The sequence below is a fragment of the Panthera onca genome, chromosome C2 (assembly GCF_046562875.1).
Source record: "Panthera onca isolate mPanOnc1 chromosome C2, mPanOnc1 haplotype 2, whole genome shotgun sequence".
In the NCBI taxonomy this organism is placed as follows: Eukaryota; Metazoa; Chordata; class Mammalia; order Carnivora; family Felidae; genus Panthera; species Panthera onca.
This window is the reverse complement of record NC_138347.1, coordinates 2,130,451-2,146,567: the sequence shown is the minus strand read 5'-3', so window position 1 is coordinate 2,146,567 and position 16,117 is coordinate 2,130,451. Positions and strand designations below refer to the sequence as shown.

Here is a 16,117-nt window from a genome sequence, read left to right as displayed (position 1 = left end):
CAGTTCCGCCCTAGACTCTGGCCGTGTTGTCACCCCACCCCCTGGACCCACCCCAGCAGCCAGCTTCTCTGCTCCCGTGGATTGTTCACAGCCGGCCACAGCATGCCCATGCCATGTGGCCAGACTGCTTTCTTTTTCACTGACTGAGTTTTCTTTTCGCTGCCAGAACTTTTTACCTTGGCCATGTTGTCCACGCTGTGAAAACGTCCTCCGCGTTTCCTTTAGCTGGATGTGAGCCAAGTCGCAATCAAAGTCAGGACTGCTGCTTTCCTGCTTTATGGCCTCTTTATTTTTATGGGATGGATGTTTCATAATTGCTCTTGCAACGGCGTCCTGGCGGACAGAACGTGGCCTTCTTGTGAAATGTGTGGTTTTTTCTAGAAGGGAAGGAGCCACAGGGGGGACATGAGCGCTGATGTTTGGTCAGCAGCCTGTTTCACATACTGCTTCCCCTTCACCGACGTTCCCACATTGGCCCTGGGATACTCGGAAGCCAAAGTCAGACCGCCCGTGCCTGCCCCCCAGAGCTCTGCGGTGATTGCTGTCTCTTGAAATATTAACTGGTCCTCCGCCATGTGCTTTCAGCCAGTGGAATGGCTCTCAGGCCAGAAGGCCCCCCAGGGAAGGAGCGCTAGCCCAGAGTCTGGGCACGGCTGCTAAAAACCAGCTGCAGACGCCGGTGGGTCTCTGCTTGCTTTGCCTGTTAACTAAGGTCTAAGACCCCTCCCGGGGGCGGTGGCAAGCCAGCTCCTGGGCGGGTGCCTGCCGAAGGCCTGGGCTGCCGGACTCTGACAACGCAGCAGTGACACGGGGGCGCCTCCTGCAGGTGAGAGCCTCCAATCAGCCGTCACACCCCCCGCTGCTGTCCACCCTTTACCTCCAGGGTGCCGACTGCTTCGGAGGAGGGCTCCACCACCTTTGTGCCCATCAAAGTGCCTTGAGAATTCCATCGAGCACTGCCCTACGTAAGGGGTTCTGATGGGCCACAGGGGTCCTGTGGGCCCATGGCGCTGTGGCTCACCCCTCTGTGGAGAGGCAGGGGCAGATAAAGGCCAGGGGCCTTCCAGTGGAGGGTGTCACGGGCAGGAATCTGAACACTAGGTCAGCACGCCCAGGGGAGGAAATGAGGGCGTGGTCAGGCGGCCAGGAGTCAGCTGGCAGAGGTGCAGGGCCCGGGAGTGGCATTGTGCCACTGTGGGGGGCATTGTGCACTGGCGTCTGGGAAGGAGAGGGCAGTGGTCTTTGTGAGGTGAGGGCACTGTGGGGGGTGGTCTGGACCTTTAGGAAAGCTGTGGTCAGCTTTTTTGTGTGAGGGGGTGGAGTCAGAATCCTTATCCTTCCAGCCAGGAGGACTGCCAAGGGGCAGTCCAACCAGGGTGGAGTTTGGACATCTGTGGGACCCCATGGCCAGCACCTGCCACATGGGTGCTGTGAGGTTAGATCTTCCCTGCCCCCTCGGGCCCTGCCTTACTGGGAATGGTCTTCTGGCTTCGGGTACTTCCAGGAAGACGGGGGTGAGGGTGGCTGCAGGCATCTCGGCGAAGGAGCATCCTGAGGTCTGTAGGGGAGGTGGGTCCCAGGCTCCAGGCCCACTTCGGTCTCCTGCCCCGCCCACCAGCCGACCCCCGCCCCCACTCCCCTCCCTGCCCGACGGGGTTCCGTCGGGCCTTTCAAGGAGAAGCCGGCTGCTCCTCCCTCAGGAGGCAGGTACTGGCCCAAGAGCCCGGGGCGGGGCGGGGCGGGGCGGGGGTCCCCTCTGGTGGGGCGTCTCCGTGCGTCCTTGGCGCTGGCGGGCGCGGGAGTCGCGGGCTGAGCGCCCCGGGCTGGTGACGCAGAGCGCGCTGCGGGCGACGCGGACCGCGCGCGCGGGACGCACGCTCGGCGAGACATGCGGGCGGCCCCGCGGGGCCAGCTGGCGCTCCTGCGCAGCGGCGCGGGTGACGCGGGGACACGGGCCGGCTCCGAGCAGGTACGCCCGCCCGCCGCCGGGGATGGACAACACCGGGGTGCGGAGAGACGTGACAGGACCCGCGCTGGGGCCGGGGCGCGGGCCGCCGGCGCAGTTGGGGGAGGGGCGGGGGCGCGGGGTGGGAGGAGGGTGCCCCCCAGGGTCCAGGGCCGCGGGCCGGGCTGCTGGTACAAGCAGAGGGCGGGCTGGGGTGCGTGCGCTGCCGGGTGCGGGGGCCTGGGCGCAGGCCGGGGTGCCGGTGCGGGCGCGGGGCACACGCTGGGGCGCCGCAGGGGCGCAGGTTCGAGTGTAAGCTCCGGGGTGGAGATGCGGGCCTGGGCTCAGGCGGGAGTGCGGGGTGCGGGGACCCAGGCTGCAGGCAGGGTGCGGGCACAGGCGTTGCGACGGGGCCAGGGTGAAGTCTTTCCGGGGGCGCCTTGCTCCGACCTGGGGAGATGAGGAACTTGCCACATCTAGGACTTAGGCTCTGACCACAGCTTTCCCACCCCCACCCACCGCAAGACCACGGGGCCCATTGCCGCAGCCGGCAGGCACTTCCTTTGATGGGTGTACTGCTATTTACAGTCTGGAAAGTGTTTTCCCTGCAGGGATTTCAGAGGATGCCTGACCTGGGGATGGGCAGGGAGCAGGCAAACGGTTTAGAAAGAGAAGTGGGAAGGGGGGGTGGGGGGGGGGAAGTCTGGCCAGCGTGCCCTGAATAGCCTCACATAGGGAGTCTGTCGTTCAGCCTTCTGGGCTGGGCTGGTGGGATATGGGGCGGGGATATGGGACGCTGTCTTTGTGAGTTCCCAGCGTCAGGGCCTAGGTGGCTGCTGCAAAGGACAGTCCTCAGGACTTTTGTTCTGTTTGGACTTGGTGTCTATTCCCAATGTCGCCAGGGCACAGCCTTCTAGCATGCCACCCCCGGACTGCAGGAGCCTGGATGGGGGGGCCCACCTGGGCGCAGGAGCTGCCGTGTGGCCCCTCCCCATGCACCTGTGCTCGCTGCCCGTGGCCCCTCCCACTCCTCTCTCCTCCTCAGCCCTGCGTTTGGACATCCACCCCACTGTGGCCCTGCCTCTTGCAGGCCCGCTCACTCCATGGCAACAGCTTCGCGCGTCTGTCGGGGGTCCTGTGCCGAAGGGCATCTATAGATGTGCATTTGTTTGTTTGTTTTTCAGAAACACTTATCTAGATACACTTATATCATATATCTATTATCGTTAGTGTTTCTACCATTATGTTCCACTTTTTGAGTCTGTGTCCTTGGTTTTTTTCCCACTTTTTATTTATATATTTTTTTAAACGTTTGCTTGGTTTTGAGAGAGAGACAGAGAGGGACAGAGACAGAGACAGAGTGTGAGCCGGGGAGGGGCAGAGAGAGAGGGAGACACAGAATCCAAAGCAGGCTCCGGGCTCCGAGCTGTCAGCACAGAACCCAATGCGGGGTTCAAACTCACGAACCATGGGATCATGACCTGAGCCAAAGTCGGGCGCTTAACCGACTGAGCCACCCAGGCGCCCCTTTTTCCTACTTTTTAAATAAAAATTTCCAAACATACACAAAGTTGAAAGAATTTTGCAGTGAACCCTTAGATGTGCATTTTGTGTGACTGTATGTGCAGGCCCGTGTGCCGTCATGTTCTGTCTATTTATGTATCTATGTGCCTGTCTTCTTGGAAGTCATTTACTTACAAAGTGCTCTTTTTTTTTTTTTTAAGTTTATTTATGTATTTTCAGAGAGAGCGTGAGTGAGCGCTTGGGAGGAGGGGCAGAGAGAGAGAACCCCAAGCAGGCTCCGCACTGTCAGTGCAGAGCCCGACGACAGGGTTTGAACTCACAAACCGTGAGATCATGACCTGAGCTGAAGTTGGACGCTTAACCCACTGAGCCACCCAGGTGCCCCCACTTTCATCGTTCTTACCACACGTGTTTGCCATTGCATATGGAGCGTTAGAGTTACAAACCGGGGTGACCACAACTGCCTTCTGGTGATATGTGAAGAAAACAATGGAGGGTTGGATTTGGGGGGAGCCCCAGAGAAGGTGGATGGGGGATTTTGTAAGGTCATGGTCAGCCCTGGGTTTCCAGACTCTTCCAGGGCCCAGACTTGGATGGGGGAGGGAGGAGGAGGGGAGGGCAGGGGAGGAGAGAGGTCAGTCAGCATCCCCATTCCCACCCCCCCCAGGGGGGAGCCAGCAGGGAGCCGTGTTGCATGGCTCCTGGCCCTGCCTGAGGGGCCAGGTGACAGCGATGGCCTTAGGGCTGCTCAGGTGTGAGGCTTGCCAGACTCAGGCAGCTTGTGAACAGAAGTTTATTCTCACAGCCCTGGAGGCTGGAGGGCTGAGGTCAGGGTGGCAGCACGGGGGAGGGAGGGCCCCCTTCTGGGTTGCAGACTTCTGTCCTCATGGTGGGGAAGGGGCGAGGGCACTCCCTGGGGCTTCCATCAGAGCACAGACCCCCGGTCGTCAGGGCCTCTTCACCTCCCAGAGGCCCCGCCTCCGACTACCATCACCGCTGGGGGGCGGTTTCCACATGCGAACTTAAGGGGGGCACATTCGAACCATAGCGGTCCACTCCTAGCCCCCCAGATTCATGTCCTTCTCGCATGAGAACTACGTTCACTCCATCCCAACAGCCGAGTGTTAACGCATTCCAGCAGCTACTCCGAAGTCTGATCTAAATCTCATCTGAGTCAGGGGTGGGGGAGACCCCAGCTGCATTTATCCTGAGGCGGATTCCTCTCCGGCTGTGGGCCTGTCCGGCAAGCAGTGGTGGGGCACCGGTCGGGCACTCCCACTCCGAAGGGGGAGCAACCGGAGGGGTGATGGGGTCCAAGCAAACCTAAACCTTAAGGCCCCTGGCCTGGTGGTCCTGCCCGATGGCTTTTCTGGGCACAGCCCACCCTGCAGCTCTCCCCGGCTGGAGACGCATGCCAGTGGCTCTGCTGGTTTGGGGCCACCCCACCCCACAGCTCCACTGGGTATTGTCCTGGCAGCGGCCCTCTCCCAGGGTCAGGTGCCCAAGGCTCTGGGTGGCCTCATCTGTTAAAATCTGGGTGGAGGCGGCTGAACCCCCAGACTTGCACGCTTTTCAGAACAGCAGTGATGGCATCGTGCAGGTGCCACTAACCTGGCCACAGGGGGCCAGCTGGAGCGGCGCCTGGGGCTGCGGGGAATTGGGAGAGCCGGGCCCAAGATGAGCGGGGTGCAGGGCAGCTGTGGCTCCCCGTTTGCAATCGTTCCGCCCCCCAGGCCCTCGCACTCTGGGCCTGTGCTGGGAGGACGGCCCCATGGACGGGGATGGAGTGCCTTCTCCGGCCCTTCACAGTGACCTGAGGTCGCTGTGGCTACAAATGGGCCTCTGGGGCCCTGGGGATGTGCATGTGCTTCCAGACGACCCAGGGCCCCTGCTGGCGGACAGAGCTGGGACAGCTGGGGAAAGGCGCCGACCAACGAGTGGACAGGCCCCACGCGAGGAAGCACGTGCCCCGTGCTGTCAGGACACCTGCCTCATTCCCCTCTCTGATCTATTCCAGCAGCCCTCCATGGTGTGTTTCCAGAACCTTCGGCCTCACGAGCTGGAGTAAAGGCTGTCCTGAGGGAGGGAGGAGACCGTGGCAGCTGGAGTGGAGGCAGCCCTCACGATGGAGGCCCCCACCCTGAGGAAAGCCGGCTCCAAGCAGGAGGAGGCCTTTGGGGTGCAGCCCCGGAGGGTCGCTGACCTGGGCACGGTCCCCAGTCTCCGGCGCAGCAACAGCAGCCTGCGCAAGGTCAGGAGGTCCCAGAACCTCTTTGGCAACAGTGAGAAGGTAGGCTTCCGGTGGCCAGCAGGGCCCCCCTCCGCCGGGCCCCCCAGAGCCCTTGTGGGACACGGTGACCACCCAGGGATGGGTGTGTTTCTTGCTTGGGCAGAGGCTCGGCTGAGCCGGGGAAAGGGGACCTGGAGAAAATGGTCAGTGGCCAGGTCCGCCCCCTCCATGCATCGCACGCCCCTTCCTGTTCTTGGTCTGGTTGGGAGGGCGTTAGGCAAGCACGGCAACCCCGTCCCGGGGAAACTCGCTGGAAGCCGTCACCCCTGACCTCACTGTGCGATGACTTCACGTCTCCGATGTCACTGGAGGGCCCTGAGCACCACCGACGTCCTGGGCTAGATTCCCCAAGGCCCGCGACAAGACTGTGTTGAGGGCATGTTTGACTCCCTCGGCCCCTGGTCAGGTGGCGGGAGGGCGTTGGCCTGCCGTCTCGTCTGGACAGAGGCAGGTGTCCACACCCCTACCCGCCGCACTGCTTTATTCCCGAGGAAGGCAGCATTGACAGAGAAACGGGAAAGTGCTGTGCTACTTAAGTAGGGCAAAGGAGGAAGAGGTCCCACAGGGCTGTTCCTCCCACACCTGGGAGCGGGGGCTGGGCACCCCCGCCCCGCTCACGCCTTCTGGAAAAGTCCCGTGTAGCTCGACAGGGAGTGGCGGAGGGTTTGCTGTCCCGAACAGTGTTGCTATGACTGCCCGGGGATCTCAAAGCGTCCTTTTTATCCTCAGCAAGAAAATCTCAGTTCGTGGATCCCCGACAATATCAAGAAGAAGGAGTGCATGTACTTTGTGGAGAGCTCCAAGCTGTCTGACGCTGGGTAAGGGGCCTGTTAGTGTGGCCACCACTCCCCCTGTTCCCACGGGCCGGGGCCTCGGCGGGCTCCGTTGGTGTGTGTGTGTGTGTGTGTGTGTGTGTGTGGTGTCTGTGTGTGTGTCCATGCGTGTGTGGCCTTGGCAGGCACAGCCCGTGTCTGCATGGCTTCAGCGAGCCCAGTCCTGTCTTCGTGGCCTCGCGGGCCCAGTCCCGTGTGTGTGTGTGTGTCTGTCTGTATCTGTGTGGCCTTGGGGGGCCCAGTCCTGTGTGTGTGTGTGTGTGTGTGTGTGTGTGTGGCCTCAGTGGGCCCAGTCTGTGTCCGCGTGGCCTCGGGGGGCCCAGTCCCATGTCTGTGTGGCCTTGGGGGCACAGTCCCTTGTCTGTGTGTCTGTGTGGCCTCAGTGGGCCCAGTCCGTGTCCGCGTGGCCTCAGGGGGCCCAGTCCCGTGTCCGTGTGGCCCCGGGGGGCACAGTCCCTTGTCTGTGTGTCTGTGTGGCCTCAGTGGGCCCAGTCCCGTGTCTGTGTGGCCTCGGGGGGCACAGTCCCTTATCTGTGTGTCTGTGTGGCCTCAGTGGGCCCAGTCCGTGTCCGCGTGGCCTCGGGGGGCCCAGTCCCGTGTCTGTGTGGCCTCGGGGGGCACAGTCCCTTGTCTGTGTGTCTGTGTGGCCTCAGTGGGCCCAGTCCGTGTCCACGTGGCCTCGGGGGGCCCAGTCCCGTGTCTGTGTGGCCTCAGGGGGCACAGTCCCTTGTCTGTGTGTCTGCGTGGCCTCAGTGGGCCCAGTCCGTGTCCGCGTGGCCTCAGTGGGCCCAGTCCCATGTCTGTGTGGCCTCGGGGGGCACAGTCCCTTGTCTGTGTGTCTGTGTGGCCTCAGTGGGCCCAGTCCGTGCCTGCGTGGCCTTGGGGGGCCCAGTCCCGTGTCCGTGTGGCCTCAGGGGGCACAGTCCCTTGTCTGTGTGTCTGTGTGGCTTCAGTGGGCCCAGTCCCGTGTCTGCGTGGCCTCGGGGGGCACAGTCCCTTGTCTGTGTGTCTGTGTGGCCTCAGTGGGCCCAGTCCACGTGGCCTCGGACGCTTGCGGCAGCCCCACGTGCCCGTCCAGCTGGCTGTGGGCGAGCAGCTTTGCCTCACGCGTCCTGCAGGTGGGGTGCGGAGAGCTTAGGTGACTCATCCAGGGTCATAAGGGGACCGCTCCGCAGGGGCACTTGGACTTGAACGTGCTCATTTGGGTGCCACGTTGCATGCCTCTAGAATGTTCATTTCCCTCTGGAGTAGAGGGTGTCACAGTGCCGTGGGGGCTCTACGGGGACTCAGGGAGAACGCCCAGCCTGGGCCCCTCGCTGAGGTCGGTGCCAAATGCAGACCGGGCCACCTCACCCTCAGGAACCGGCCCCCCCCCCCCCCCCCCCCCCGCCATTGCCTCTCCTACCTGTGGGGCCTATGGCTCTGGTGTGGCTGCCAAGACCACCTCCGCGGGCAGCGGTGGCCTCTACGCCTCCACACGGCTGGACGTTTCCCTCCTGGGCCGCTGGCTCCCCAGCAGGGCCGCCCGGGAGCTTGGGGGCGCTGCGGGCAGCTTTGGAGGAACCTCCTGGGAGGTGTGGCCCGTCCTCGGCGTTCCTTGAGGAGTATGATTTGTGTCAGCGCCTCCCCGCCAGCCGCGCCCGAGTCGTGCCGTGCCACCGACCGGCCACGCTCTTTCTCCTCCGCCTTCCTTGTCGCCTACTGAGCTCTTGTGGCGGATGCCGGCTCTGCTGTGCGGCCCTTCCTGACCACACGGGGAAGTAACCTCTCTCCCCACCACGCTCCATCTACCTGTCTTTTTACCAGTCCCTCGCGCCCCGAGATCGTGTGGCTTCGTGGCGGCAGAATCCCTCTTCCGCATCCCACGGTGGACGAATAGCATCCAGCCCCCGCGTGTCGAATGACTTGGGGGGAGGAGCCCGCGTGGGGAAGGGAGAGAGATTAGGCCGCGGCTCGGGCAGGAGGGATCACCGCCGACGAGGCCGTTCCCGGGGCCCTGCGATCTGCCCGGCGTCGTCACTGAGGGGCTGGGGTTCACGCCTCCGGCGTGGCTCCGCGTCAGGGCCGCGTCCTCATTTCTCCGTCCTGGGAGCAGACCCTTGAGCCAGAGAGGGTTGCCAGCATGTTCCAGCTGGCAGCTTGGCAGGGAGTGCCAACGTACTAGGCGCGTCATCGGAGCTTCCCAGCCACGCCGCTCGCTCTGACGACGTACAGAGAGCGTTTTGCGTCGAGGTTTCCAGTCTTTGTTAGTTTACAGGAAGCTTATGAAAATAGCCTCCGAGGGAATGAGTGCCACCCGGACGCCCCGTGCAGGACTCGCTGGCTTCAAAGTCGTTCCGAAGGCTTACGCGGCAGTCTGGTCTCCGGCTCGCGGGGCCCGGAGCCGCCACCCACCCGACCCGGGGCCCCTTCTTTCCTCTGAGCTAAGACCCAGTGGAGGGTGCTGACAAGGGTCAGCGAGGGCCGGGGGACTCAGCTGGGATTTGAGGCTGAAACGGGGCTTCCTACTCCTTCAGTGCCTCTTTCCTGCTTTGAAGAAATACCGCTCAGGATGCCTTTGGTTCTGGAAATTTCCAGGAGCACGTTTACTAGCATCAGGTTTGACGCAAGGGGCTGCTACAGGGGGGTGTCGCTCAGATGTTACATCGAGGGTTGGGAAGCACGGGACCCAGTGATGGCCGGAAAGGTGGGGGCACCCAGAGACATTTTCTTGTAGGGTACCGTGTGAAAGATGGGGGCACCCAGAGATATTTTTTTACCGTGCGATTGGTTAACAGCAACTAGAATGAAGTACCGGTTTCCTGATTAGCCGTGTCTTACGACCTAAAGCAGTTTCCTAAATTATGTTTCAGAGCCTGATGGAAGCCGGGGATGGGGTTTATAGCTGGAGAGGTGAAGCAGGTGCCCGGAGGTCCCGGGGAGGGCTCCAGGCCCAGGGACGGCAGGAAGCACAGGGAGGGCGGGGGGCTTGGCGAGGTGCATCCGAGTGGACGCTTCTGGTCGTCTGCTGCCTGGGAACTCACCAGGCGTGTTGGACGTCCTGGGGGCGGCCGGTTCCTGGGTCTTTGTCTGGAAGCACCAGTGGCCCGCAGATTGTTTTCTGGTGCTCCCTCCTGGAAGAACAGGGCATTCTCCTTGTCTCCTGTTTTCCTTCACAAAGATTTGGGACCCCACGTGGCAAGAGCGGGGTGTGCGGAGAGGCCGGGATCCTGGTGGCGGGGGCCGTCCCGGCTGCCTGGCGTGGAGATGGGCAGTGTGCCCACAGCCCTGATGCTCATGGGCCCCCTTGTGCTCCCCACGTGGAACCAGAAGGAAAGCAAAGGAAGGTGCTCCCCGGGGGCTGGCAGACCCCAGAGAGATGGGGTTCTGATTCGAGTCAGAGACGGCGGTGTAGACTTGTTTCTGGGGGTCCTTGGGGTCGCCGTACGTGTTCTAGGACAGCGGTCACAGCGCGGGGCCACCCAGCAGGCTCAGCAGGGAAAGCACACGGGCGGGTCCGAGACCCCGTGTGCAGGCTTGCGACCTCTGTCCCCCCTCTCCCTCCCCAGGGGCATGCCAGCAGGGAAGAACGCAGCTGTGTGCTGGGCTTCTGTCCTGCGAAGCCGTTAGGGGCTGAGCGCCCGGGGTTAGTCCCGGGCTGGTGACGTCGGCACCTCTGCCTAGCACCCCCCACATTCCAGATGCCCAGGGAAAGCGGGTGTTGAGCACAAATCGTGTCCTCTGCACAGTCTGGGATGAGTGGGTTGGGGAATGCAGACCGTTCTGAAAGCCCAGCCTAGTGAGCAGCCCCTCCAGAGACACTGGTCCCAGGCCTGCGGGGACTGGGTCCTGCACAGGGTGTTCCCCATCTCACCAATCAAAGGGGTCCCTCCAGCGGATGGAGAGGGCGTGCTCCCTTGTGAGAGCAGAGTGCGGTCCAGGAGGAGACGGCGGGAAGGTCCTCCCCGTCACGAACGGAGCCTTGGAACAGATTTATGTATACACCTTACATATTTCCATCAAAGGCGTTGGGGTCTCCCCCACCGCCTTCCAGACCTGAACCCCCCCACCTCCCTACATCCCCATAATCTAATTAGTCTCACGTCCTGAGGGTCCTGCTCAGCTCTGCCCAGATTTGACTCGTTTCCCTTCCCCCCACCGCCACCCCAGACCTTCCCCGTACTGTCACAGACATATTGGCTCTTTCTCGTCCCTGGAACCCTCATCCATAAAACACAGGGACCGAAGCGGATGCTTCAGAAGCTGTCTTCAGGACGAGGCGTGCATGCTTAGTAAGACCGAGGCGCCTCTCCAGACTGCACGGAGCAGCCCAGATGGAGAGCTTGGGCGGCCACGTAGATTTAAGATCTAATCTCAGCAGAGGGGGTGGCTCAGAGACGAGGTAAGGAGGTGACCCGTCTTAGGCCATTAGAGACTGAACAGAATGCCTGGGGGCAGCGCTGGGCCAAGATACAAGAGCTGGGTCCTCGTCCTGGTGACTCCCCCCTCCCTGCCTCTGACCATAAATCGAGGTGGTCACACAACACATAACGTGTACCCTGCCATCCCTGCAGGTCTGAAAGCGCCTGAGTCTCCCTGAGGGGTCGATGGAGGTCAGAGGGTGCACTCCGAGCTCTCCACGGGTGGGGCTTGTGCTCAGAGCACTGGGGGGCCCCTGCGGTCACCACACGCAGAAGGAGGGACAGCCCTCGGGGAGGAGCCCAGCAGCACCTGGGTGCAGGGCAGGCCATGGGTGTCTTAACCCATCCTGGGTGCTCTGCATGCTTAGTTGTTTGGCACTAATTTTATACGTTATTTCTAGAACCTCTTTAGACCCTCAAGGCATTCTGTAGGCTGGGGGTCAGGGGATGTACTGTTTTCCCCTTGTAGCGGTGGAGAAATGGAGAGCCCGAGCGTCTGAGCGGGGCAGCCCCGCGTCCTTCCCTGTGCCACCTGGCCCCTGCATCCTTCCTTGTGCCACCTGGCCCCCAGTGTCCTCCCCCGAGCCACCTGCCCCCCAGCATCCTTCCCTGTGCCACCTGCCCCCCAGCGTCCTTCCCATGTGCCACCTGCCCCCCTGCGGCCTTCCCTGCGCCACCTGCCCCCCAGCGTCCTTCCCCTGTGCTGCCCCCCAGCGTCCTTCCCATGTGCCACCTGCCCCCCTGCGGCCTTCCCTGCGCCACCTGCCCCCCAGCGTCCTTCCCCTGTGCTACCTGCCCCCCGCCGCATCCTTCCCTGTGCCACCTGTCCCCCAGCATCCTCCCCGAGCCACCTGGCCCCCAGCATCCTTCCCTGTGCCACCTGCCTCCCAGCATCCTCCCCCGAGCCACCTGGCCCCCAGCATCCTTCCCTGTGCCACCTGCCTCCCAGCGTCCTCCCCCGAGCCACCTGCCCCCCAGAGTCCTCCCTCAAGCCACCTGGCCCCCCATGTCCTTCCCCCAAGCCACCTGGCCCCCAGCATCCTTCCCTGTGCCACCTGCCTCCCAGCATCCTCCCCCGAGCCACCTGCCCCCCAGCATCCTCCCTCAAGCCACCTGGCCCCCCATGTCCTTCCCCTGTGCCACCTGGCCCCCCATCCTTCCCTGTGCCACCTGCCCCCCAGCATCCTCCCTCAAGCCACCTGGCCCCCCATGTCCTTCCCCCGAGCCACCTGCCCCCCAGCATCCTCCCTCAAGCCACCTGGCCCCCATGTCCTTCCCCTGTGCCACCTGGCCCCCCATCCTTCCCTGTGCCACCTGCCCCCCAGCGTCCTTGCCCGAGCCACCTGCCCCCCAGCGTCCTTCCCTGTGCCACCTGGCCCCAGGCTCACCTGGCCTCAGACTGCTTGCTTGTCTCATCTGTCTCTCGTCCTTCAGGTCACTTGATACTAACGAGATGTCAGAACCTAAAAATTCACAATTTCCAATGTAAGGAGGTGTAGAGAACACACTTATCTCCTCTCTCTCCCGAAGCCCCAGTGAATAGCAGTAAAGGAGTGAAAAGGTCTCAGGCCCCGAACCTGAAGGACACGAGAGGGGAGGTCACAGTTGGAAGGAGGTGCTGAGGTGCTGCTGCGGGAAAAGCAGAACCCAGAGCGGGGAGTCCCGGGCGCGGGTTCTCCCGTAGCGTCGTCCAGGTGCCCGGCGGGCTGGCCCGGGTCTGTCGCGTGCTGCTTTGAGCCTGCACCACGCGGGGGCTCCTTACCCTTTTTACTCCGTAACCATCATAGATTTTAGGAAGTTGCAAAGATGCCGTCGCAGCTCCCTGGGTTCCGAGCCTGGTCCAGCCCCTGCGTCCTCTGCCCCCACCGCCCTGAGCCCCCGGCAGCCACGAGTCTGTTCTTCATGCCCGCAACCTTGCCACTTCGAGCACGTCACGTAAGGAATCCGACCGAAGTGACCGTGTCACTTTCCACCCAGCGCGATCCCTTCGCCATCCATCCGGGTTGTTGTGCGTATCGGCAGTCCTCCCCCCTTTGCTGCCAAGTGGTCGGTCACTCTCAGCTTGCCTCCGTCATTGGAAGCGAGATTTTTGTAGACAATAAATAATCGGGCCTTACTCTTTTCATCCACTCTGCAAAACCTGTGTCTTTTCAAACTGGTGTATTTACGGCACTATATTTAAGGTGAGTTTTGATGTTAGGACTTACGTCCGCCATTGCATCTTTCCGTTTTAAGGTTTTTCTTTTCCTGCCTTTCCAGGTGACTTGAACATTTTTCCAGAGTTCCGTTTACCCGTTCTGTCATTCTTCCTTCCTTCTGTTCAACCTTTCCACCGTCCATCACTTCGCTTCTGCTTAGAGAACGACCTTTATCCACCCTCGTAGGGTAGTTCTGTGGGTGACAGATTCCCTCCGTTTTCTTTCATCCGAGAACGTCTGACTGAGCCATGCATCTGCTGAGTGTACAATTCTGGGTTGGTGCTTTTTGAAAGCTGTTGTGCCCCTTCCTCCTTGTACTTCCTGAAAAAAATTTTTTTTTAAGTTTATTAGTTTATTTTGCGAGAGAGAGAGAGCGCGTGAAGCATGAGGGGAGGGGCAGAGAGAGAGAGAGAGAGAGAGAGAGAATCCCCAGCAGGCTCCACGCTGTTAGCACAGAGCCTGACACAGGGCTTGAACCCACGAACTGTGAGATCATGACCTGACCTGAAACCAAGAGTCGGACCCTCAGCCGACTGAGCCCCCCCAGGCGCCCCGCTCCTGGTACTTCTTTCTGATTTCTGATGAGAAGTTGTTTGTTACGTGAGTTTCTTTGCCCCAGTAGGCAAAGTGTCATTTCTGTCTTGTGGCTTCCAAGATTTTTTCTTTGTCTTCAGTTGATGCAAGTTTGACTTTAGTATCCTGGCACACATCTCTTTGGGTCTCCCTTGTGTGGTGTTCCCTAGATTCTTGAATGTAGAATTTATGACTTCTTTCCAAATGTGGGAAATTTGGCCACTTTTAATTTTCTTTGCTATTATAGGTAGTGTTTTGTTTTGATTTCACTTTCCTTAATTGTTTTTGATGTTTATTCATTTTCAAAAGACAGAGACAGAGCGTGAGCAGGGTGGGGGCAGAGAGAGAGGGAGACACAGAATCCAAAGCTGGCTCCAGGCTCTGAACTGACAGCACAGAGCCTGATGCGGGGCTCGAACTCACAAACTGTGAGATCGTGACCTGTGCTGAAGTCAGACGCTTAACCAACGGAACCACCCAGGCGCCCCAATTTCACTTTCTGTTTGTTACTTCTGTATAGACATAAAATTGATTTATTTCTATTGACCTTGTATCCTACAAACTTGTTAGAGCTATTGTCAGTCTTACACCTTTTTGTAGATTCCCTGGGGTTTTCTACACACACAATTCCATCACCTGTGAATAAAGATTGTCTTACTTCTTTTCTTCTATATGTGCCTTTTCTTTCCTTTCCTTCCTTCTTTTCTTTTCCCTTCCCTTCCCTTCCCTTCCCTTCCCTTCCCTTCCCTTCCCTCTTCCTTCCCTTCCCTTCCCTCTTCCTTCTCTTCCCTTCCCTTCCCTTCCCTTCCCTTCCCTTCCCTTCCCTTCCCTTCCCTTCCCTTCCCTTCCCTTCCCTCTTCCTTCCCTTCCCTTCCCTTCCCTCTTCCTTCCCTTCCCTTCCCTTCCCTCTTCCTTCCCTTCCCTCTTCCTTCCCTTCCCTTCCCTTCCCTCTTCCTTCCCTTCCCTTCCCTCTTCCTTCCCTTCCCTCTTCTTTCCCTTCCCTTCCCTCTTCCTTCCCTTCCCTTCCCTTCCCTTCCCTCTTCCTTCCCTTCCCTTCCCTCTTCCTTCCCTTCCCTCTTCTTTCCCTTCCCTTCCCTCTTCCTTCCCTTCCCTTCCCTTCCCTTCCCTTCCCTTCCCCTGTACCCTTTCCTCTCCTTTCTTTCTGCCACCCCATTAGCTAGGACCTCTAGTGCCATGCTGAATAGCAGTGCTGAGGGTGGACAGCATCGTCTTGTTCCCAATCTTAGTGATGAAGGGTTCAGCATTTTATCCTCGAGTATGATGTCAGCAGTAGGATTTTCACAGATGCTTTTGTACCAGGTTGAGGAAGTTCCTCTCTGTTCTTGCCTTGCTGACAGTTGTTATTACAACTGGGTGTTGAATTTGATAAAACACTATGCATCCAAGCAAATGATCAGACGGCTTTTCTCCCTTATTCTGCTAATATGATAAACTATGTTGATTGGTTTTTAAGTGATAACCCAACCTCACATTCCTAGGAAAGCTCCCATTGGGCCATAATTTTTTATTAAGTTTTCAATCTTAATTCCAGTGTAATCAGCATACAGTGTTAGATTGGTTTCAGGTGTGCAATACAGCCACTTCTGTACCTAACTCGGTGCTCATCACGGCTGGTCACAATTTCTTTACACGCGTTTCCGGCCCCGCCCCCCTTCCCTCGGCCCCGCCCCCTCTCCCTCTTCCCTTGGGGACTCTGTGACGTGCCTGCTCGGGCTTCCTTCACAGCTCTGAGGCTCAGAGGCTCTTCACGTCGTTGTTCATTTAGGTCTGTTTCTCTCTGGCGTTCATGGTGGGTCATTGCTATGCTCTGTTTTCAAGTTCACGGATTCTTTCCTCTGCCACCTTCATTCTGTGGCTGAGTCCATCCACTGAGTTTTGAAAAGATTTTGTTTCGCTTGTGCACTTTTTTCAGTTTTTAAATTTCCATTTGATATGTCTTCCATTTCTTCGCTGAGACTTTATATATTTTCCTTTTTTCCAAGTGTGTTCGTGATTCCTTGGTAAAGCAGTTTTATGGTAGCTGCCTTAACGTCCTTGTCAGATGATTCTAACAGCGTCACCTTGGCATCGGTGGCTGCTGTCTTTTCTCATTCCTGTGGAGATTTTCCTGGCTCCTGGTGTGATGGCGATGTTCAGTCTGAAACCTTGACCTTTGGGGTATTATGTTACGAGACTGCATCCTGTGGCTTAGCAGGTCCCCTATGACGTGTCTGTGGGGGAGGGGGGCCCTGCCTCATTACCGCCACGTGGCGATGGGAGTCCAAGCCCCTCTCAGCCCGGGCTGACGTTCGGTGGGAAGGGGTGGGAGCCTCAGCTCCCCGCTGGGCTTTCAC

At 59.8% G+C, this 16,117-nt stretch overlaps 1 protein-coding gene across 15 annotated transcripts in view; it reads left to right on the top strand.

Annotated features, from left to right (window-relative positions):
- Positions 1–1,142: 1,142 nt before the first annotated feature.
- The window catches only part of TRPM2 (transient receptor potential cation channel subfamily M member 2), a 55,928-nt gene continuing 40,953 nt past the window's right edge, over positions 1,143–16,117 (top strand). For 4 of the 15 annotated variants that reach the window (XM_078452690.2, XM_078452691.2, XM_078452699.2 and 1 more), the window contains exons 1-3: positions 1,761–1,969; positions 5,487–5,759; positions 6,489–6,577. In XM_078452690.2, the coding sequence (XP_078308816.2) occupies positions 5,595–5,759; positions 6,489–6,577 (254 nt within the window). In that variant the 5' untranslated portion in view covers positions 1,761–1,969; positions 5,487–5,594. Of the gene's footprint in view, positions 1,250–1,293; positions 1,708–1,755; positions 1,970–5,486; positions 5,760–6,488; positions 6,578–16,117 lie in introns of those variants that run through there. The other 11 variants (XM_078452695.2, XM_078452696.2, XM_078452693.2 and 8 more) reach the window with 9 other exon arrangements.